We start from the raw sequence: 24,568 nt of genomic DNA on the forward strand, positions 1-24,568 counted from the left end.
AGCCTATTTATTCAAGTGTATTTAAACTGAAATTTCTTATTTTTGTTATGAAATTTATTGAACAAGTTCTAACTGAATTTAACCAAACCAAAATTATACGGTTTTGTTTAATACGGTTGCACTCATATTTTGATTGGTTTGTGAATTATAAAGATCACACAGCTTAACTTCTCACATACTCAAAATTTAAAGGAAAGTAATATAAAAAGAAACATTTAAGGTACATATATTCAAAATGATATCTGTTACAATATGTACAATGTGTTGATCAATTCTAGAAAAATCAAAAAATAAAAGATTACATGACAACAAACTGTGAACGAAGCTTGACCTCTAATCATGACAGTGAGAAATTTCTCAGGCAGGGCGGATGATCATAATGACAATTTGTAGAACCAACCGTGATCAAGAAATCACCGACATATATCAACAGAATGAAAAAATACAACAGTTTCCATTTCGTATCCTTAGGACGAAAGACATATTCTGCTAAAAGAGAATTATCAACAGAACCTGTCATCGGAATATTTTAAATGCGAAGGTAACCTCCTCTATCTTCATGTACACGGGTTCTCTTAAGAAACGACCTCCTGTTGAGCGTCCAGCTTTTTTTTATTGCCCTGTTCCTCCACCATGCAGCTATACGAGCATATAGTGAAGGGAAAAGGAAGCATAAGAGCAGGAGAATTAGCATCACAAAACAGATAAACATTACATTACGAAAGCCATCTTCCAACTCCGGATTCTTCTGCCCTGTCCATGGAACTCCTCCCACATTCATGCCAAACACTGTCAATAGCATCCATCGAGACTGATTGGTATTATGATCATTAGATTTTATAACTGCTATAATGGAATTTAATATTAATTCGCAACATTTACCTCCAGTAATTATAGACAGCGGAAGGAATATAATCGAAAGGAATGAAAGATAATACAGTTTCTTGTTTATTTGCTCGGATTGCCAGCTATCTAGACCTGCCTGAATTGCTGTTACACGATTTGCTATAAACCCGACATTCTCTTTTAACCTCCTCAGTCGTCCGATTAATTCTTCTAGGGAGTTAATGTCCTCACTAGCAAACCAGCTTTTTGATGAACATTTTTCTTTAACTCTTGGAAAAACTTGTTCCCCATGCGCAATTACCTAAGTTCAATTGAGATACAAGGTTTCAACATTATTTTGCACATTAGATCCAAAAAGAACAAAGAATTTGCATCTATTTACATTCCTCAGAGTAATAAATAAAAAGTTGAGGATAAGTATTAATCAGATATAAAGCCGAAGTTAATGATGAATACAGCACAAAATTAAAGCCCTTTATACTCCATTATAAGTCCCTTCTCCTACCCGTATTGAATAGAACACGTTGAGCCAAATCTTCTTCATGTAAAACCTGTTTTATTTAGATCGGAAAAATCATTTGCTTTTATGAAACCATGAACTATGGCTCGAATCCGTTTTCAATCCTTTTTTCGGTAGGAGAAATTGACAATTGAATCCACTTTTTTCCATTATTTCTGTATTTATAATAGTGCGAAAAGAAGGTCCAACTCCAAGGTTGTTCTGTTGTTCAAGAATAACGGCGTCGAGTTTCTCGACCAGTTGCCTTAGGATTAGTTAGCTCTTTTTCTCGATGTGGACAAGGGGAGGAATATAAGTCAATGGTACTATTTTGAGAAGTAAACTAAACTAAACTAGATAGAATACCAAAGACCTATTTGGCTCAGCTGTTGTTTAAAAGTCGACAATAGCTTTTCCAACAGTTTCATTTTGGAGCTTTTTATTTCAACTATTTGATCAGCTCCTAACTTCCTCCAACCTCTAAAGCATACATGGCCTTAAGCTTCGAGCTCGCTGCTGATTAGTTTCTAGAATTTCAATTTCCAGGTGCATGCTTGTCATCAACAGCTTAAATATGGTTCAATACACGGTTCAGTGCTAAACTAGATAGAAGACTTAAGACCTATTGGTTCAGCTGTTGTTTGAAAGTCGAGAACAGCTTTTCCGACTGTTTCATTTTGGAGCTTTTTATTTCAACTGATTGATCAGCTCCTAACTTCCTACAGCCTCTAAACAAAACATGGCCTTAAGCTTCGAGCTCGCTGCTGATTAGTTTCTAGAATCTCAATTTCAAGTTGCTTGTCATCAACAGCTTAAATATGGTTCAATACACAGTAACTTATGTTATGAGACTCCTATTTCTATCTTCAGTCTAATCAGGTATACGATCAAATTGGCAAGAGCGACTACCTGTAATAGACGCTGCAGATTAAGATGCATTTTAGGAAATCTTCTATCATCTAGCATTTGTTTCTTCAAAATAAAGCCACCTGCATTATACAATATAAATAAGATTTGGCTTCATTGCAAGAGGAAAAAAAGAAAATGCAAATCTACACAGTCCGCAACATTAAGCCCTTTATACTACATTATATGTTAGTGATCATATATGGCATTTCCTATATAGCACGGATATGGGGAAATGGGACACTGACCTAGCGAAACGGTGTTAATTTAAGGTTTTCTATGTTAAAAATGAAATTTCATGGCTAAAATGGTTTGATTGAATGAAATGTTCGTGCTGCCTAGTTGGGCACCAAAGCACCATGAACCTTAACTCTCTTCCAAATTACAAATGTCTACTCCAGATGCATATAGAAAGCACAGAAATATATACAAGAAAACTTGATTTTACCATTGTCGAGTTTAATCTCCACAGAGTCTAGCTCAATCTCAAGTTTAGTCACCATATCTTGAAGGTGATCGACGTATGTATCAACAATGTGAACAACGAGATTTGAAACAGATTTCGGAACAGGATTATCAGCTTCCTCGGAGTGGTTCATCGTTAAAAAGAACTCAAGAACATGTTCCTTAATCACAAATCCACGCTGTTCCTTTTGCTCCCCTCCATTGTACGACGGAGTCTCTACACTAGGAATTTCCGAGAGTAGAGATTGACCAATTGGCGAAAACCCCAATCTCGGAACACGCCCCAAGGACACAGTAATTATCGAATTCTCAGTAACTCTAGCAGCTAACCTAAATGTATAATCACTAGAAGGAGGACCCGGAGAGTTAACTCTAAACACAAGTGCCCCATCGACGAAACCACAATAAGGTCCATTGCTGACTAGTGTTAGAATATCTTGAAGTTTCAATGGAGGACAAAGAACATCAATGAGACATTGTGCAGATAACGAAAGCTTCTCATTACTCTTCGGAAGCTCGACATGATACCAACAGAATTCGTTTCCGTGACCTTCTGTAAGGTCCCATTCTTTATTGTAATAATTCCCATCACCATCAAATATATAAGCTCTTTGCCTCACCCTACCTGAAAATTGGGATCTATACAATGGTCTACTCATAAGCGGAGTGTCCCCGGTGGCTTCTCTATCGATATCCGAATCGCCATCTCCCGTCGAGCTTACTCTAGCAAGATCCATAGTTTTTGCAGCCTAGTTTAATCTACCTAACTTTGCATACAATACAATTCAAGCTCAAGAATTTCTACACAATGATCCCCTTTTGTTCAATCCAAATCCATATAAATGAAGATAAACCAACAGACCAAATCAAAATTGAAAATTCCAAATTGGCAGTTCAACAATCCTACAGAATTCAAATTAAGACAAATTTTCAATCTTAATCAAACTTAAGCAACATTAAATACAAATATTGTCCCATGCAATACAAATACAATGAAATTAAATAATTAATATTCAAGAACCAAATAAATTTACCTGATGAACTGGGTCAAGAACTTTTGAGCAAACCCAGATCAAGAATTATTCCAAAACCACCAAAGATTAAATCTTTAACAAAACCCAGAATTTATTTTATGACATTTGAAGAAAAAGATTGCAAATTTGAAAGTTTCAAAATAAAATGAAAAATTGGTCTGAGAAGACGAGGAAATTAGCAAACAAATTAAGATAACGTGTTGTGAAGGTTCTAAGAAAGTTCTCATTCATTGAATTAATTAACATATTTGTTAATTAATTCAATGAATAATTAGTTTTAAAAAAACAAATAATTAGTTTTATGTTTTTTTAAGATACTAAAATAAGCAGCAGTAATGTTCACGATCTCAAGAATTGTAATTAGGGATTTTGATTAGTTAATTAATAAGGCGTTTTAGCCTTTGATTAAAAAAAAGATTAGTTAATTAATAAGGTGTTTTAGCCTTTGATTAAAAAAAAGATTAGTTAATTAATACTATTTTATTATATAATTGTTTAATTATTTACCAAATTGTTGCCTGCCATTGTTGCAGAAATTTTTGGCTCTTGTTTTTCTTTGTGCTGCTGCTACATTTTAGGAGTTTGTTTTTGTACAACACCAAAATAAGTACATAATCATTTGTTTTTTTGTTAATTTCTTTTCTTTTTGTGTAGTTAAGTAAATTTTTGGAGTTTTATTTTTGTTTTTATATCTTTAGAGAAAGTTTCACTAGTACCAAAATTTTCCCTTTTTTCTCATCGCTATAATTAAATAACAATTCCTAATTATAATGCACATGAACTATATAATTTATAATATAATAAATTATTTATTAGCAAATGTGCCGTCTCTAAAATCGAGTTTATATGATAGTGATATATGAACGTACGTTTGAGATATGAAATATTTTTACGGGTTAATTTCATAAAAAATCACGATCTTTATACGAACTTTTATTTTAATTATGACCTTTAAAATTAATTGTCATATAAAACTATAACCTTTTATTTTTTATTATATTTAATTTAAAAAATTAATTCTTTGAGTAAGATAAAAATAAATTAGCAAATAAATAAATTGAATAAGATACTTTTGCTTTTCCTTCTTGCCTTCTTGGTACCTAAAAATTAAATTCATTAAACCATCTTGTAGTTTGTTAGGTGTTAGGTGCAATTGATCATTCTGTTATCAAGTATAATATATTCCGATTATGAGTATATAGTATTTACTATAAAATTATGCTCGGTATTCTCAAAAAAAAAAAAAAATTATTCTCGGTCAATTTTGTTTTCTATTTATGTACTTTTCTTTGTTATCTATATTTACACTTCGTAAAATTTCAAATTGTGCAATATTACATGAAAAAATCAAACCTATTTTGAAATTTTTATTTTTGTTCTAAGTTAAAATGAATATTTGACTATAAATTGATTGTTAGATTTTAATGATAAAAATAAATAGAAATGTATTTAATGTGAAATATACAAATATGTAATTTCAGATGGATTGGATCAGGTTTTAATCTTAGAAGCTGGGAAACTTCAATAAAGTTGCATGTCCCTTTCGAAAACCGAAAACTCTCAAAAACTCTCGGAAACTAACGTTTCGGGCCGTTTCCGTAAATAAAAAAAATATATAGATATTAAAAAAACCTAAAAGAAATTTCAACAAATAAGTTTTTTAATCAATTATTAATAATTTGTATTGTTCACTTTATCTACGATATTTTCTTCCTATTTTTATTGGGTTATATTTGATTTATTTTATTAATCAGTATAAATATATAAATAAAATTTAATATATATAACATTTTAAATTTGTTAATGTTATAAATATATTCTTATATTTTATTATTATTTATATGTTTCTTTCATATTTCGTGTTAAAATTTTATCATTTTTTCGTGTCCGTTTCGTGTTGTTTCTGTTTTCCGTTTCCATTCCCGTGCCATACGAAGGAGAGTAAAGCCCATTGACATTGTTCAAGTTTGGATATTCCCATTTCCAAAAGCCCAAAGGTAATCCTTACTTCAACTTTTTAACAAAAACTCAAAAAGCCCAAACTATGGGGAATCATTTTGGAGAATTCTAATAATTTTTTGTTTTTGACTTTAAGAATTCAAATAAATTGGTTGTTGATAGTAGTGTTTCAAAAGCCGTACTCATCATTTTTTTTTGGTTCCATCGCCAATTGAGTAAATTACATTTAAAAAATTAGTTTTAAACATGCATTAGGGTATATAACAGGTTGAACATTTGGTTAAGTCGATTCAATCATCGGTTCTATCAAATCAATCACCAATTTTTTTTGTTCCATCGCCAATTGAGTAAATTACTCTTAAGAAAATTAGTTTTAGACATGCGTTAGGATATATAACAGGTTGAACATTTGGTTAAGCCGGTTCAATCACCGGTTCTATCGGATCAATCACTAATTCTATTAATTTGGCCTGAATCAATTGCTCCAATAAAATATACGGTTTCTAGCGTAAGTCTGACCAAATAGCTGGCCAATTTTTGGTTCAATAATACGGTCTGGTCTGCTTGTAAAATTACAAGTTTGATAGTGCTAAAAAATTTGGGTTCTGATACATCCTATCTATTAATGCTATTTTTTTATTTACATTGGTTGTGTAAAATTTTAAAATAATTATAAAGGGTAATATAAAATAAATTCTTAAACTATACATATTTTCTCAATTGAATCACGAGCTTTAAAACGTCTCAATTATATATAGGAAAATTCAAATTTTCTTTCTCAATTCGATACAAATGCAGACGTGACACTCATTTTTCTGAGGTGAGTATTATTTTTGCCAGCCACATTATCATATTATGACCCCGTGAATCAAATTGAGAAAAAAAAATGAAATTTCATGCATACAATTGAGATTAACTAAAATTCGTGATTAAATTGAAAAAACTAGTATAGTTTATGAATTTTTATAACATTACCCCTAATTAGAATAATAAATTATTTACGAAATTCTATTTGATTAAATAATAAATCTTTCAAATGTATATTAATTTTCTTTTTTTTCCGACATATAAATAGCTTCATTTATTTATTTTCGAATTCATCAAAATTCACTAGATCGTATACGAAATATTTGTATTTGTAAGAAAATTAAAATTATTCAAAAATCAAGTCCGATAACCTGATATGGAACATGTATTTTGCACTTAAGTATCATGACTAATTCACATATCTACTTACGAAAATACAAAATTAATTATCAAATTGATATGTTAAAAAATATAATCTTAGATTAAAACGTTTTCATCATCTGCAATATCAGACACCCATAATATCTGATTCAACAATTATCTAGAGACACTTTTATAAAAAAACACTTTTTAAAAAGAAAGAAATAAATTTCAATAAAAAAAGACAAATAGAATTGTCATAAATAAAGACAACCAATAAAATAAAATAGTAAAAAACTACTATAATTCATAAACAAATTCATTTTTATTGTTTAAACATCTTTACTCATCCTCGGTTCTTGACTCGTAACAAATTGGATTTGATATTGCGCATCATATTCAATTATGAGTTAGCTCAATTGGTTATTAGTGTAGATAATAAGCACGAGACTTAAAACAAATTCATTTTTATAATGCATAACATGGACGAAATATTTTAATTCATAGCCTTGATTATGGACATGATATAGATCTTGATAGTTTAATTTAAATATAGGGAAAATGAAGGATTGAGAAAATCTGATTTGGAGGATGGTCAATTCGAAAAAGTCTACTCTTACAAATCGAAATTGATTGTATTGGAATTTAGGGATCAATGAAAATTTTAGCACTTTAGATAGTTGTTATATTATATCACGTCACATTAATAAATGAAAAATAATAATATTTGAAGACAATATTATTCAAGCAACTCAATCATAACTAGAAAGAATTGCTTTCTACCGATGGAAATTGGTTCAAGTGGTAAGCGGTTTGATATCGCTTAAATAAGGTTTTGAGTTCGAGTCTGTGAATGCAGAAAATTTTCATTGGCAGACTCACCCACCACACCAGATGCGTAACGCGAGTCGAATCCGGATTAGTTAAGGCGAAGCCCTGAAAACCGGACGGACTTACCAAAAAAAAAAAATTGCTTTCTCGCATTGTATATTTATAAAAAGGGTATTTTTAGTATCAAATTTTTGATCTTATCAAATATAGTCTAGTTTTGATAAATATTCATCATACGGTCTATTTATCATGTCGATTTTTACCAATTAGATTCAATTAATATTATAAAGGACTTTGTTTACAAAAATAAAACTTAATTTAGTTTCTCTACTTATTTTAGTATTATTAGTCTAAAATTAAAGAAAAAAAATTATTATAATGATTTATAAAATCTAATCAGTACTTAAATATTAAAATTACTATATTTTTGAAAACAGTCAATTTTTTAATTATTTATCAAATAATTTTGTACTATAAATTAAAAAAATTAAGAATAATTATAAATTATTAACATCTTATAGATTAATTATCTTTATTTATAAATTAGTTCAAAATTAAATAGACAAAGTATACGAACTGACTATAATAATTTATATATCTTAATATTTTTTTGTTTCTATTTAATTTTAGACTAGTTTAATTATATTAAAAGTAAGTCGGGGGATTATTTAAATTTTATTTATGTCATTGAATATTTTATAGTTTCGATTCAATCACTACTAAAAAACAGGAAATTTGCGACGGACTACAACTCCGTCGCTAATTTTCTTCTTTTGCGACAGAATCAGCGACGGACTTCTATCTGTCGCTGAATATACCAAAATATTGGGCGGGACGCGGGAGTGTCCGGGCCATATTTTGCGACGACCAATCCGTTGCAAAATGTAATAGTCCGTCGCAAAATTTGTCGGGGACCTCCCGCCAAACTTTGGTGCCAAAAATTGCGACGGACTAATTCGTCCGTCATAAAACAGCGACGGATATATTATTCCGTCGCTAAATAGCGACGAATGGATTGATCCATCGCAAACTGCACTGGAAGCGCGTTTCACTTGCAGTTACGACGGATTCTAAGAGATTAGCGACGGATTGGTCGCTATTTCATTAGCGACCAAGCCTTTTGCGACGGACATAATCCGTCGCAAAGGGTAATTAGCGACGGAAATTTCCGTTGCTAATTACCTGAATTATAGTAGTGAATCTAATTGGTAAAAATTGACAAGCTGAAGTAGTCAAATAATAAAAAAATGTTTTTGGTGTTAAATAACGTCTTACAAGTTTAAGAGGTAAAATTGATATTTGATTTAATAATATTAATTAAAATAAACAATTGATACATTTTTTAAATTAGAACTAAAAGAATAATAACATAGCGTTTTTATTTGTATAAACCTAAATTCCTTAAACATATAATTGATACATATATATTTTTAATTTTTTAGAACAGGATTCGAATTTGAAGTTTTTAATATGGTTAAACTAAGATATATAAATAATTTGGCAGTTATTCCTAAAATAAAATAAAATAATTTGGCAGTTCGAATTAAATCTTAATTACTCTATCTATGTCCAACTTGCTTAATTAAATTATTAGAACAAAGTGGCATTTTCCATCTCCGGCAGCCGGCAGGTATGCAATTGACTTTTTAGTGTCCTCTTTTTTCTTTTATTCACACTAAATGATATAACCAAATAATAAAAATACTACTGGGCAACGGGGTTAATCCAAATGGTAAGCGGTTTGGTATCGTTTAAATAAGTTTCGGATTCGAGTCTTGTGAATGCATAAAATCTCCGCTGGCAGACTCACCCACCATATCAGGTGCGCGACGCGGATCAGATCCAGATTAGTGAGGGCGGAGTTATAAAAACCGGATGGAATACTGAAAAAAAATAGTACTAAGAGAAAAGGAAAATCAACTAATAACTGAAAAATAAGTCGAAGTGAGATAATTTAAAAAAAATATCAAAAGACAACCAAAAATGACAGATAATTATCAGTCATATGAAAAATGGTAGTTCATCCTCTTTATTATTCCGCTTTTGCTAAAATTTAAATTTAAAATTCAAAATCTTATATTGTCATTGAATATTTGATCGAGTTTTTTATTTATATGATTGAGGAGAGAAAAAAACATGTAGAGAAAAATAACCTAACAATTTGATCGAGTTACTTCTAATTTAACAATTAATTTATATTTGTCTTGTTTAGTAAAAAGATTGAACATAGTAATCTAATAATGATTTGAAACTTTTATAGTTAACTCTTTTATAAATGGCTAGTTTCGCATTACGTGCTATACACGTGGCTCGTAACATAATTCTTCAATGAATATATTAATAAATTTATTATAATTATATCAATTTTTTATTTATAATTAATATTAAATTAGTTAAGAATTTTTGTAAAAGTAAATATAATATATTCGGCTATTAAATTTTCTTCTTTTGGTTTTATAATAACCATAATTAAATAATTAATTTTTTTTTAAAATATCTTTAAAAATAATAAGATAGAAATTTAAATAATAATATATTGACCAAATACAGTATTTTAATTTTGTAGTTCAATCAAATAAAAAGATAGGTATTCCTACTAATTTGGAGACAATTTAGCTATTTTTTACATACTAAAAATTAAATTGGAGATAATTTAACTACGTATTCCAATTAGGATTTTAATTACAATAGTGATCAATTAAATAACTAATTAGTTAATGATCATAAAAATTTTATTTAATAGTAAACTGAAAAGGATTATTCAGTAAATTTGTCTGTTCCATTCGTACTTTTATATATAGTATAGATATAGATAATTACAAAGTGTTATAAATCCTATGAAGTGAAATCCTAGGAACCACTCATAGATCATACACTAGATAAAATATCTTTAAATTAGCTACATTTTATTAGGATAACATTATTTTTAGAGCAATGCTTAAAAAGAACAATTAAGATTTTTGTTTCAATAAAATTATTCCTTTTTAAATAAATTCCCAGTAATTTTATTAAATTAAAAAGAATTAATTGCTAAATAAATTATATTTCTGATGTGTTTTATAATTACTATATTGATTTTAAATTTTGGCAATATCAAACATCTAATTTATATTTTTAATAATTAAAATACTGAACAATTTTTTTTAAAATTATGGATATTAAAACAATGTAAATTTTAATGTTTTCATAAGTATTTTTCACTGGAAGATTGTTGATGTCCCGAATTATTAAAAATTAATTGTTCTTATCTGACATTATTAAAATTTAAAATTCATATTACAATTATAAAATATTTTAAAGTGATAATTCGATTTAGGTTTAATCTAATAACAAATATTTTGTATTCTATCAATTATTGCTATGAAACAGTGTTTTTTTAGCTTGATGCAATTGAGTGTACATGTGCTTTGCCATATCCATAAGCTAGCTTAGTGCTTGTGAGTTGTGGCTAATTACAAACAAAAATTGGAAAATCATACAAAACAGCCGTTGTGCCATATTATTCGTATCATAAACTAATTATTTGTTAGTCATGTGAAAAATTAAATAATTAAAAATAATTGAATAATAATTAAAAAAAATATTTGTCAAATATTTCATAATTAGAAGATCACTAATAATAAAATGTCGACATCTCCCTTATTTAGGGAGTCAAACCTTTGTGCTAGTGAAGAAGTACCCTTTTCACAGCTAATGAGTTAATGCTTATCTTATTCGTAATCATATTCAACTATATTAAGACCACCTTGCATATTTTCAAATTAATTACTCATGAAAATGATTGATTTATATGATATTGGAGAATTTATAATCGAGCATTTTACAATTTAATTCTTGATCAATTTTATATTTTAGTATAAGATAAAAAAAAAATTATACTTGTATACTCTTGAAGCTAACAAGTATTTATGTATAGGGGTGTATACAAATATACAAATTTTCGAAAATCAAACTAAAATAATAAATTTAGTTTAAGTACTATTTGTATTCATTTTTTCTTTGTTTTTAACGCTGAAATTTGCTAAAATGTTATTAAATCCTTAACTCTATGCATGATATTTATATTATCTATTTAGTTATTTGACATGTATCCTTTTTAGCAAGAGTTAGATGGGTTGTGCAATTTGACGACAGGATTATCATATACTTATCATGACAAACAACATATATTAGGAGTGTTCACGGTTAAGAGGAATTCGGAAATTGACAAATACATAGTTAAGAGGAATTGAGAAATTGACAAATTTCTAAAACCACATTAAATATCAAGAATTTTTAAAATAAATTCTTCGGAATTGTATCATTAATTGATTTAGTTCGATTTACAAATTTTATCTTTTTATACATATAAAGCACACAGATTTAGATTGAGCATGTAGAATTCGAATTCCTAATTTTTAAAATATAGGCTTAATCATCCAAAAGTATCTTATATTTTCGGTTGTTTTTGTTTATGTTCTCATCTTTTAATTTTTTCAGTTCTTATCAATATCAATTTTTAATTTCAATTATAAATATTAATTCAAATTGAAATAATAAAAATTCAAATAGATCTTTATATTACTTCATATTATTCCAGTTAACATTTTTATTATATTTTTTTAAACATGAAGCAATATGAAAGGTGTATTTAATTTTTTTTTCCACTATAATTTATGTTATAATTGAAAATAAAAATTAAAAAATTGACTAAAATCAATTTCTTTTAAAAATAAGATCATATACGGAAAATAAATCAATTTTTGAATAATTAAACTTAAAATTTACGACCAGTGCTATATCCACCGGCGACATCATATTCCTAGTGTATAGTTTTGACCTAGATGCAAATAACAATATAAACTTTTTTTCTTTTTTCTTTTTGTATCTTCTTTAAAAACAATTGAAATAATTTATGTTGTTTGTATTTGAATTCGAACCCATAACATAATGATTAGATATTATTTCTCCTTTTACCACACAATGAACCGTAACTAAATCATCCATAAAAAAATCATAATTAAGTTGGTTTTTTCTTTCAATTCGGGTTCAATTTTGTTAATTTTTGAAAACCGAGTTTTAATGTGAATGATCAATTGAATAATTGAATCGATCCATTCCTATTTATGTATTTATAAAGTATGTTAAATACAATAAGAAAATTATCATTGAACCTTCATCCATTTAAAAAATCTTATAACTTTTTTATTAGTATGAACATAAGGATTTCGAATCCATCTTAAAGCTTCATATTCAATTGATTTTGCAAGTTGCATTGTTTTTAGCCTTATAAACATACAAAAAACAATCTTAAATATCCTATCATGTGACCCCCCTCTATTACATGACAAATATAGTTGACTCCAAATTATGCCAACCCATTAACATATAACTCTTAACCCTCACACTACATGCACATAAATATATCACAATTCTCTCATCTCTAACTCAATTTCATTCCTTCAAGCCATGGGAACCCTAGAAATTCAAACACCATTCCCCACCACCGATGTCGAAAAAACCGACGCTGCGGCGGCGGCGGATGAAGACGACATTTCGCCTATCGAGGAGGTTCGGCTAACCGTGTTGAACACGGACGACCCGACCCTTCCGGTATGGACGTTTAGAATGTGGTTCTTGGGCTTACTATCATGTGGGCTACTTTCTTTCTTGAACCAATTCTTTTCTTACCGAACCGAACCACTTGTAATAACTCAGATCACGGTCCAAGTGGCTACACTTCCGGTGGGTCATTTCTTGGCCGCTGTATTGCCCAAGACCAAGTTTCGGATCCTCGGATTCGGGTCGAAATCGTTTTCTTTAAACCCGGGCCCGTTTAACATGAAAGAACACGTACTAATATCCATATTTGCTAATGCTGGAAGTGCATTTGGAAATGGGTCGGCTTATGCTGTGGGTATAGTGACGATAATTAAAGCTTTTTATCAGAGGAAAATATCATTTTTGGCTAGTTGGATTCTTATACTTACTACTCAGGTAATTAAGTAATTAATGTTTAATTAGTTCATAATTTAATTGTTTTATTGGTTCTTAGTATATTAAATTTTGTTTGGTTCTTCTTTTTCTTGGTATGAAAGCAAGATAATGTTTTGTCATCATTCTTGTTTTGGTAAGATATGGCTAAAGTAGATCAACTATTTATTTCCTTTTTTACCAAAATTTTGACGCACTTCTTTTAAAAATTATTAAAATTAAATTTATTTTTCCATTCAAGACGCAAGAAATAAAATAAGATAAAAATTCATAATTTTGAATAAAAATAATTTTAAAATAAACATTTCAAACTCGTTTTATCTTTAAACTCTAAATTGTCCAATAATTTCTGTCATTTTGGCTTCAATTTGTATATAATGCTTAAATTATTTTCTGTCACTTATGCTAAATATATCAATTTTGAAAGTGTTTTTATATAAAGTCGCAAGTTTGACTTTATTTGGCTTTTTTTTTTACAAAATTCAAAAGATGAATATTTTTTTATTGATAAATTTGTATACATTCTAGAGACGAATCTTGAAATTTATAATAACTAGTTTTGCATTACGTGCTACGCACGTGGCTCGTAATATGACTTGTCATTTTAATTAAATTTGATATAATTATATCAATTTAATATATTTATAACCAACATTAGTTAGAATTGTTAAAAATAAATAATATTTATTAATTTATTATTCGTTGAAATTAATTAATTTTAATAATATTTATTTATAATTTATAGTACCATATATTTTACATATACCTAACATTAAATTAGTTATACTTTTTTTGAATTATAAATTATTTTTATAAAATGGAATTCAATTCCTTATTTACACAGAACTTTATTTTTAATAATAAAATAATTATATTTTAATTTTATCCTTAATTAGTAGTTTGGAGTAATAGCTATTAAATTTTAAATTAGATTATTAATTAATAAATAAATATAAAAGAATTCTTAGGAAAAGGGATTATAATTTTTAATTCCGTAAATCAATTTAGTCACGATGATTTTACACTTATACATAATTTTACATAAAAACAATTGCAAAAAATCTTTATAAAATCTTTAAACTCCCGGTTAACTTCAAGTTAAATTTCAATTGACTACAAATTAAACTCTTTATTTATAAAAGACATTTACTTGTAAGAAATTTTAAACTCAAAATTAAACACCACCTTATATATTCATATAAAATATTAAACGTCAAATAAAACATACTACTTAATCATATGTTTCCTATGCAAATAACAGCTTTTAAATTAATATTTTTTTAATAATTCAATTATATCAAAATAAAACTCTACCTAAGAAAGTGGCAAAATAATTTCTTTATATGATTATAAATAATAGGCATATATAACAAGGATGAGTTTTAATGGAGTGCAATTAGTATTTAGTAGTATTTACTTGTGCCACACAAGATTGATGATGTCGAGGAATATATTTTTTAGATCCTGGAGAATTGAGAAAGGAGGGCAAGAAACCTTCTTTTTTTAGGAGGAGCATTTGTAGGAAATAAATAGAAAACGTAGTGAATTAAAATTAAATTCACAATCTCTTTATTCTAACAGTATTTTATTCTTTATTAATTACTAATTTAATTAGGATAAGTAATGACCATAAAATCAATTTTTAATATAAATTTTAAAGGATTATTTCGTAAATTTGCCTGTCCCCCCCATCCGTGCTTTTATATATAGTATAGATAAAATCTCATTTACTTAAGTTCATAATAAAAATAATGAAGTATCACTTAAATAGATGATACATACTTCCATAAAAAAATTAATTTATAACTTCGATTTCAACCATGAAAAATTTATTTAAGATAGTTGCGTAGATTAAAAACTTAGTTTATTTGTATAAAATTAGTCAATTTATAAACAAAAAAATTTACAGTTTCATTGTTACATTAAGTAATTATTTTGCATTTTTGATTGATCTTTATCTTTTTTTTTATTATTTTACAATAATTAATAAAAATATATATGATATTTGTAATATAATTTCTGATTGGAGAATGAATGACAGGTGCTAGGGTACGGCTGGGCCGGGTTACTGAGGAAGTATGTGGTTGAACCGGCACACATGTGGTGGCCGAACACTCTGGTTCAGGTCTCACTCTTCAGGTAAATGTTACTCTATTTCCCATTTTTTAAATTATGGATTGAAATATTTAAGAGTTTAATCAAACCAGACATATTAATCGAATTAAAATTGACAAATTTAATTTAGTTTGCTTTTATAAAATAAAAAAAATCCGGTCAATTTTAGACACATAAAAAGAGTTTGGTTTAAATTTTATTATAGATCAAATCGAAATAAACGAATCAATTTAAAAATTGACCAAACTGACAAATTTAATTTTGTTTAAAATTTAAAGATTAACTTTTAAAAGTTTTAGTTCGATTTGATTTTGTAAAAGCAAAATTTTTATTCGGTTAGATTCGTTTGAGATAAACGTACACAACTAGCACTAATTATCATTACTTTAGTTATTATACATATTTGTTATCATTAAATATAGAGAAAAATTGTTATTAGTGATATCAGAATCTTAGTAGTCCTCCTTCTTAGTTATTTTTTTAATAACTTTAACTAAAAAAGACTAATTATTAAAATATTTTCTCTAGTGCATGTGATATTTTGAGTTAAAAATATGGATGATCCACAAATTTTGGAATTAAATATTACCCACTATTATGGCTTAATGATGATGCGAGGTCTATAAAAAATTAGAAATACTAGCAACTCTAGAGTGACAGCAATTATGCACTGGCTGCTACTTTTCAATTTCACATCAATTTTTTGTCCTTCTTTTTCTTATTGGTGATGTAATGAGGTATATATATATATATATATATATATATATATATATATCTATAGACGAATTCATATAAATTAAATTTTAATTTATTTTAATAATTTAATTTATGACTCTTTCAAATCAGTCTAGTTATGCTCAATCATACATTTACAGTCTAGTATGCTCAATCATATGTTTACGTAGCATTTGAAAAATAATCTAAAATATTTTAAATAAAGTTTATCAAAATTGATACACAATATTGAATAAACAATAGAATATTTTAATAATTATATAAAAATTAAATTAAAAATCTATAGTTATCTTTCATATGCTTATAAAAAAAACATAAGTGAGTGTAATTTAAAAAATTATGAATCTGATTATCAAAATAGATTAAATTTGACTTACGTGAACTTGACTTGTAAATTCAAGTATAGAGATAATTCTTTATTGATTGAATAAAAAGCGTTAGTTTGTTTTACATGTAAAGTAATTATTTTAATTTTTTTAACGCACATTCGAGATTAAATATTTAAATTTTTAAATAATTTTATCACATTAGTACAAATATATTTCATTGATTAAATACAATCAACTCTTCCTAATTTATGACTCAATTAAAAATAAAGTATGCTTTAACTTCCTAGAAATTTAATTTTATGATTTTAAAATATTGTGGAGCACAAATATTATTTGAGCTATAACTATTAGTATCAATACTCTACATTTTCCACTAGGAAGGGGGAACCAATTGATGTCAAAGTCTAAGGATATTGTTCATTATAGCTATCATTAAACATCAAGGTTGATATGATGTGAAGCAATCCTTAATAATAACACTTTGAATTAAATAATTAACTTTTGTCCCTAAAAGACAGCTCAAACTTACACTCAAGTCCTTTTTCACACCATATAAGTGATAGAAAACGAAAATTAATATTTTCCATGAATATGACTAGGTACAAAATAGGAGGACTTTTGTGCCTATCAACATCCAATTTGATTTGGTCTACACTTTAATTACTCGTTTTCTACAAGTATCAAAAAATCAAATGCTTTTATGAAATTATGTACTTATGACTTGAATATGCAGCCAATTTTTTTTTTTATATATAAGATATCTAATAATTGTTTTTCTTTTTTATTTTCATATCTATAATAGTGTGAATAGAAAGTCCGACTCCATATTATTGAAGAATATAAGTCGGATATTATCAATTTTGATAAATGAATTTTTGTGAAATTAATATTATTTAAAATGAGGAAACAAATACAATAGATGTTCATCAATTTGGCATTAGCATAAGTGGATTGGGACAAAATTATTTGTGAAGGTGTGAATAAGTGAGGTGGTTGCTGAAAATAAATAAGCTGCTGGGCGCTGTCTTTAGCAATAAAAGGATTAATTGTCAAAAGAAGAATAAATTTGGCGGAATTTGTCAATTTGGGTTTATTAATATTTATTGAGACTTAAGGAAAAATTAAATAAAATAATTATATCACATGGTAGGGGTCATGTTTGCTAGAGTTTGTTAATTTTAAATCAATTCATATATAAGCTGTAATTTTTTCATATGAAATCACAAACTTAAATTCTTTTGATTTTTTTATGTTAAATTGGAGAGACAAAATACATTTTTATTGATTTGTCATTACTAAAACATTGGTCAAAATTCTTGATCATTCCAGAAATAGCATGTAAAATCAAATTAGAAAGGATTCTAATTAGATTAATATCTTAGATAAAATTATAAAAGATTTATTTTTTCATAAAAAAATTCTAATTTAAAGTTGCTACAAATCAAGTCAAAAAGAAAAACCAACCAAATTCAATTGGTTCAATTTATTTTAATTCGAAACATTTATTTTTTGACAAAATTAGTTTAATTTGATCCAAATACTCCTAAATTCAACTATAAATGAAATGTAAAAATTACTTGTGATTAGTTGCAAGTTCATGTTGCACTTTCAGCAATGTAAACAATAAAACACTCGATCTAAAAAGACCTTATCACCATTTTATCAGCACACATAAAATAATGATCAACACTTTGCATAAACTCTCTGGTATGATTTGCAGGGCATTACACGAAAAAGACGATAAAAGTCAAGGAACAACACGAGCCAAGTTCTTCGTCATTGCACTAACTTGCAGTTTTATCTGGTACGTAGTTCCCGGTTACCTATTCACAACACTCACAAGCATTTCATGGATCTGCTGGGTGTTCTCAAAGTCCGTAACGGCACAGCAGCTCGGTTCTGGCATGAGAGGCCTTGGTCTCGGAGCTTTTACACTCGACTGGTCTGCCGTAGCGTCATTCTTATTCAGTCCACTCATTAGCCCTTTCTTCGCCATTGTTAATGTTCTCGTTGGCTATCTCCTTATAGTCTACATTGCTAATCCTGTTGCTTATTGGGGCCTCGACTTGTATAACGCGAAGAGATACCCGATATTCTCCTCGCATTTGTTTACGGCTCAGGGTCAGAAGTATAACATATCAGCTATTGTAAATGACGAATTTGAGCTTGATCTGCCAAAGTATGAGGAGCAAGGAAGAATTCATTTAAGCACATTTTTTGCTCTTACTTACGGGTTCGGTTTTGCAACCATTGCGTCTACGCTTACGCATGTTGCGTTATTCTATGGAAGGTAAAACAATACAAGCATTTCATTTCTCAGTAGCACTTTCTGACCGAGAAATTTTTATGCACACACTGTCATATGCTAATATAAGAAACTTTAATCCACAGGGAGATAATCGAGCGCTATCGTGCTTCTTCCAAGGGCAAGGAGGATATTCATACCAGGTTGATGAAAAATTACGACGATATACCTTCTTGGTGGTTTTACGTGTTGCTGGCTTTGTCACTTGCAGTTTCGCTTGTTCTCTGCATATTTTTGAAAGATCAAGTTCAACTGCCGTGGTGGGGACTTATCTTTGCCAGCGCAATGGCATTCTGCTTCACCCTTCCGATCAGCATCATAACTGCAACCACAAACCAGGTAAACGGCAATAAATCATTGCTCAAGTAAATAAAAGTTTACTCTTTCGCTATTACTAATGATCCAATACGTTGTGTATAGACACCGGGGCTGAACATCATTACTGAATACGTTATGGGTATCATATATCCAGGAAGACCAATAGCTAATGTGTGCTTCAAGGTGTATGGTTACATGAGCATGGCTCAGGCTGTCTCTTTCCTTAATGATTTCAAGCTTGGACACTACATGAAGATCCCTCCAAGATCAATGTTCCTGGTTCAGGTACATTTCAACAACAGTAAAAACTAAAATAACAAGCAACTAATAAGGGTGTGTAAAAACCAAATCAAACCAAATAACTGAACCGACAAATTGATTCTTTTTGACTCAATTTGAAATATTTTAAATTCTTGTAAACTCAGTTTGGTTCATTTTTTAATAAGTATAAAATTCCAGTTTGGATTCGGTTTGAATTGAATACACCCACCTAGTAACTAAAACGCCCGTCAACAAAGTTGTTTGCACAGAAAATCTTCTATAAAATGTTCATTTGGGAATTCCAATCATTTTTAAGCTGAGAATTTGAACAAGCGAGCAACAGTGAGCTAAGTAGCATGGACACTTCATTCAATAAACGTTTCCCGTTTTGAAAATGTGTCAAAACATTGGCATTTCTAACATGAAATTTTATTTTTGACAAAGGAAACCTAAAATATAGAACTGTTTTGATGTGTCCAAGTGTCCCATTTTTCCGTATCCATCCCTGCCCTACATAGACAGTCAGTAGTTTAATACTTCTCATTGTTTAATTTTGCAAAAGTTTAGACTAGGTATTTATGATAAGGTTACAATTGCTAACATACTTTTGTTTTATGGTAATTCTTAGTTCATAGGAACGATGCTTGCCGGAACTATCAACCTTTCAGTTGCATGGTGGTTGTTAAACTCCATTAATAACATATGCCAAGATGATCTGCTCCCTCCCGACAGTCCTTGGACATGCCCAGGAGACAGAGTCTTCTTCGATGCATCGGTCATATGGGGTCTGGTGGGACCAAAAAGGATCTTTGGTAGTCTCGGAAATTATCCAGCCATGAATTGGTTCTTCCTAGGAGGTGCAATTGGACCCGTTATAGTTTGGCTGTTGCACAAGTCATTCCCAAAACAGTCTTGGATTCCTCTAATTAACCTTCCTGTCCTTCTAGGAGCAACGGGATCAATGCCTCCAGCAACAGCGGTAAACTATAATTCATGGATCATAATTGGAATAATATTTAACTTTTTCGTCTTCCGTTACCGGAAGAAATGGTGGCAGAGGTACAATTATATTCTTTCAGCTGCACTAGATGCTGGAGTGGCTTTCATGGCGGTGCTACTATATTTTTCGGTGGGCATAGAAAATAGAAGTATAAATTGGTGGGGCACGAATGGTGAACATTGTGAATTAGCAACTTGTCCGACAGCCAAAGGCATAAATGTTGCTGGTTGCCCCGCCAATTAATGACATTAAAGGTTCGCGTGTTTCAGTTTACAGTGATGCATAGAATAGATTTAGCAGATAATTCACAAGTAGGTTTCATAAGTATGATAACTATTACATAGAATTCAGCTTTACATATAAAGTCACGGTTATTGATTTATGTTTTCAATGTGAAATGCAAAAAGTGTAATATAAATTAAATTGAGAATCACAAAAAAAGTTTAAGATTGAAACCCTTTGTTTATAATGTTTCAGCATCTAAAAAGCAAATTTGTAAGTACAGCAAGTATGTCGGGCAATAGAGTCTTCACAACACAAAAGATTTCATCAACAGAAACTAGATTACTAGAATAATTTACTGTATATTATGCCATGTATATCATATAATGGAGATTATTTGGCTTAAATAGACAGAAATAGCACAAAGATCAACGATCTACTGCGCAATTTATGCACTCATGAGATAATGTGTATAATATTATATGTATAGAAAATAAAATTATAGATAGAGAAGAAAAAGTTTACGGGCATAGTATAGAGAAACGTAACCATAGTGCTTCATACCTTGATGCGGTTATGATGTACTGCCTGAAAGCCACTGATTATACTCATCCATCCGAATAATAAAAGAGCTAGAACTAGCTGAGCCACCTCCACCGTATGCCTTCATATTCAGAAAGCAACCGATTTCAGCTAAATAATTCGATAAAAATAAGTAAATGATTTGATCAATTTTCATGATGCATACCTTTGCAACTTCTGAAGTATCAGCAGCACTATCTGTACTCCTCAAGGCCATCTTTAGATTATTTCTTAGCATGTAGACAACAGCTCCTATGGGCCTAATAGAATATATACATTTACTTAATTAGTGGCAAGTTGCACGCAAAATAAATGAAAATTCATATTAAAAAACAGAAAAAAAATTAGAAATTAAAATTCTTGGAACGAATGTTGGTCTAACTTGAACAATCGAATACACATTATACCTTAGACCAGCTTCAGCACTTTTTACACTGAGCTGTCTGCCAATTTCATCGCTTAAGTTAGAATTGCCATCGGCTGTGACCCCCTGTGATTATGGATTATGATAAGTTAAGATCAAATACACGTTACACAACCTAAAGTTACCACACTCCTCCGGGATGGACTAGGAGAAATGAGATAATTTACGAGGAGAATAAACGAGATACTATAAACAGGAAATATTACGTCAAACAATGAATTCAAAAAGAAAGAAATCATTTACCAGGCACTCCCCGTATAATCCTCTACCCAACCGAACTTTAAAAACTTTATCCAACAACTTGCTTGCAGCAATCTGACGAGCAGATATATACGAATTCCCCTTGGCAATTAAGTCCATGGAGCTTATATCCAATAACTACTACAAGCAACATGTTTAAAGATATTTTAGCACTGAAAAACATTTCTGAAATTGCAAAGAAACATAAAAGATGGTATGGAAACAGAGTAAGCACTTTACAATATGTTAGGCACACAATTTGAGCATTTTATATGATAAACATATTCAAAAAATGCTCAAGCCATTAATCAAATTCAATTATACATATACATATAGTGAAGAGTATTTCCGTTCTTCTGCTTATTCAAACTTATATGACCAATAAAGTGTATCAACTTACAAAATTCCTTAAACTGCAACAAATTGCCACATATATATTATATATATATTAAACCAAAACTTAAGGAATTTCATATATAGATATATCATCTAAAAAAATTCATAGTGAAGGAATCAAATGAAATTCAGTGCACCATACCTCTTCAAAAATAAATGGATTAGTAATACAATTGAGCTTTGAGCGCCATTCACTCAATCCAATTTCAAAACTTCTAATATCCGGTAAACTCCGTCGTTGAAGATCTACATCTTCAATGTACTTAAGAATCATTTCAACACGGTCTTGGTCTTCTGGATTCAACAATCTAGCAGCTCCCTCCTTTATTTTTATTAGGAAAAAACAAACTCCCATTTAACATCCGCCATAAAAACTGCAACTTATGTAAAGCATAACAAGATAAAGTCTCAGAACTACTTACATTAGAAGAACTCATACGCACAAGCTTGTCAGAGAAATACTCATACACAGCACTAGAAGTACTCTTCTCAACATCAACATGAAATGTGACTAGCTCTGAGTACTCTTTCACAGAAGAAATTCTTGAAAGTGCTAATTTTCTATGATCAAACCCAATTATCCTTCAAGTAAAAAAACAGTATAGTTCATATTTTTTTGGCCTAATAACCCAGCAAATCCAAACCTTTAGCAAAAGTCTCAGTTCTAAACAAACCTTTAAAAAGTCTCGATTATAGCCAAAATAACATTATATAGTTTTGCATCTAACCACAAATAGTTGATATACTTTCTATGATCAAATCCAATTACCCTACAACTACAAGTGAAAGAAACAGTAAAGTTCATATCTTTCTGGCCTAATGACCCAACAAATCCAAACCTTTAGCAAAAGTCTCCATTCTAACCAAACCTTTAAAAAATCTCGATTATAGCCACAAATCACATCATGTGATTCCAATTTTATCCAGCCACTGAAATTGAATAGAAATCGGGTATTTATGATGTGGTGGCACTGACGTCGCGAGTAAAAAAGTATCGATTATAGCTTAAATCGCATTAAATGATTTTACGTCTAACCATCGATTCATTTCATCGAGGAAAATGTCTCATTTTCTATTCAATTTCGAGGGAAGGATAAAGCCAAAATCAAATAATGCGATTTCGGCTACAATCCATACTCTATAAAGGGCCTATCTTTTTAGCATTTCCAATATTTAAAAGAAAGCATAAAACTGACAACAAATCTAAACTCACTTGCAATTAGTTTGCTTTGAAAGCAAATCAGCAAAGCCTGGAGGACCAAGAAAATCCAAAAGATAACATCTTTCAAGTCCTTCAAACAAAAAATCTTGAACCCTGAACAAACCCAATATCAAACACATAGGCAAAATCTTTAAAAACCCTTAAATTTTACACAAACCAACATCAAAAACAGAGTTAAAATCCTAAAAAAGTTAAAAAATTACCTGAAAGGGTGAACTGAGGAGAAGGGTAATGTAAGACAAGGGAGATTGAGATGGGCATGAAAAAGATGAGCAAATAAAGCTGAGAAAGCTCCTGAGAAAGATGGGTAGTTGTATAGTATTAAAGTTTGGATATTTTGTTGTTGGTTTGAGTTTGATATTAAGTTTAAAGCTGCGTCTGATCGAAAGGTTTGAGCTTTGAGATTTGAAAATATTGGTAAGCTGTTTTTCCATTTTGTGGGCAGTAGCAAAGCCATTTTCTTGGAGAGAGCTTGAGGAGTCGCAGTGTTCTTGTTGTTTAAATATGAACGGCGTGTCGTTCAGTATAATTCACACTTTAACTATTTTATTTGAAAATTAGACGATTTGATCCTTCAATTTTGATTATGTCAATAATTTAATCCATCGTTTTAGTGTTAGTCAACCAAATCAAAGGACCTGGAGAGTAAAGTAATTTTAAATTTGATGGATGAAATCGTATACAAAAGTAAAAATGGAAGACCAAATCATTTTTTCAATTTTTTTTATTTAGTCTTTTA

General features: G+C 29.4%; 3 protein-coding genes across 3 annotated transcripts; 1 reads left to right on the plus strand and 2 right to left on the minus strand.

Annotated features, from left to right (window-relative positions):
• Positions 1-202: 202 nt before the first annotated feature.
• LOC126661191 (uncharacterized) lies at positions 203-3,998 on the minus strand. Its single transcript, XM_050355007.2, has 5 exons — positions 3,751-3,998; positions 2,700-3,619; positions 2,255-2,334; positions 883-1,147; positions 203-789 (listed from the first exon to the last, which is right to left on the minus strand). Exons 2-5 carry the CDS (start codon positions 3,451-3,453, stop codon positions 530-532), a joined length of 1,359 nt encoding a protein of 452 aa, XP_050210964.1. The 5' UTR covers positions 3,454-3,619; positions 3,751-3,998; the 3' UTR covers positions 203-529.
• Positions 3,999-13,039: 9,041 nt separating this feature from the next.
• Positions 13,040-21,198, plus strand: LOC126660228 (oligopeptide transporter 4). The gene is made up of 6 exons (XM_050353600.2): positions 13,040-13,683; positions 15,722-15,819; positions 18,580-19,149; positions 19,251-19,503; positions 19,585-19,767; positions 20,372-21,198. Exons 1-6 carry the CDS (start codon positions 13,156-13,158, stop codon positions 20,984-20,986), a joined length of 2,247 nt encoding a protein of 748 aa, XP_050209557.1. The 5' UTR covers positions 13,040-13,155; the 3' UTR covers positions 20,987-21,198.
• LOC126660229 (uncharacterized) lies at positions 18,420-24,323 on the minus strand. Its single transcript, XM_050353601.2, has 9 exons — positions 24,033-24,323; positions 23,821-23,922; positions 23,030-23,189; positions 22,750-22,929; positions 22,215-22,349; positions 21,955-22,037; positions 21,714-21,807; positions 21,530-21,629; positions 18,420-19,486 (listed from the first exon to the last, which is right to left on the minus strand). The coding sequence occupies exons 1-8, from the start codon at positions 24,284-24,286 to the stop codon at positions 21,540-21,542; spliced, it is 1,098 nt and encodes a 365-aa protein (XP_050209558.1). The 5' UTR covers positions 24,287-24,323; the 3' UTR covers positions 18,420-19,486; positions 21,530-21,539.
• Between the last annotated feature and the right edge of the window lie 245 nt (positions 24,324-24,568).

Source organism: Mercurialis annua, linkage group LG8 (genome assembly GCF_937616625.2).
Source record: "Mercurialis annua linkage group LG8, ddMerAnnu1.2, whole genome shotgun sequence".
Lineage (NCBI taxonomy): Eukaryota > Viridiplantae > Streptophyta > Magnoliopsida > Malpighiales > Euphorbiaceae > Mercurialis > Mercurialis annua.

Bases quoted from the DNA above. Each gene is read 5' to 3' on its own strand.
- LOC126661191 (XM_050355007.2), bottom strand. From the start codon at position 3,453: ATGGATCTTGCTAGAGTAAGCTCGACGGGAGATGGCGATTCGGATATC. The intron at 2,335-2,699 runs GTAAAATCAAGT...TGTATAATGCAG, and splicing joins GGAGATTAAACTCGACAATG to GTGGCTTTATTTTGAAGAAA. The intron at 1,148-2,254 runs GTAGTCGCTCTT...AATTGAACTTAG, and splicing joins ATCTGCAGCGTCTATTACAG to GTAATTGCGCATGGGGAACA.
- LOC126660228 (XM_050353600.2), top strand. From the start codon at position 13,156: ATGGGAACCCTAGAAATTCAAACACCATTCCCCACCACCGATGTCGAA. The intron at 13,684-15,721 runs GTAATTAAGTAA...AATGAATGACAG, and splicing joins TTCTTATACTTACTACTCAG to GTGCTAGGGTACGGCTGGGC. The intron at 19,150-19,250 runs GTAAAACAATAC...TTTAATCCACAG, and splicing joins GTTGCGTTATTCTATGGAAG to GGAGATAATCGAGCGCTATC.
- LOC126660229 (XM_050353601.2), bottom strand. From the start codon at position 24,286: ATGGCTTTGCTACTGCCCACAAAATGGAAAAACAGCTTACCAATATTT. The intron at 22,930-23,029 runs GTAAGTAGTTCT...ATAAAAATAAAG, and splicing joins TGCGTATGAGTTCTTCTAAT to GAGGGAGCTGCTAGATTGTT. The intron at 21,808-21,954 runs GTATAATGTGTA...ATATTCTATTAG, and splicing joins AGTGCTGAAGCTGGTCTAAG to GCCCATAGGAGCTGTTGTCT.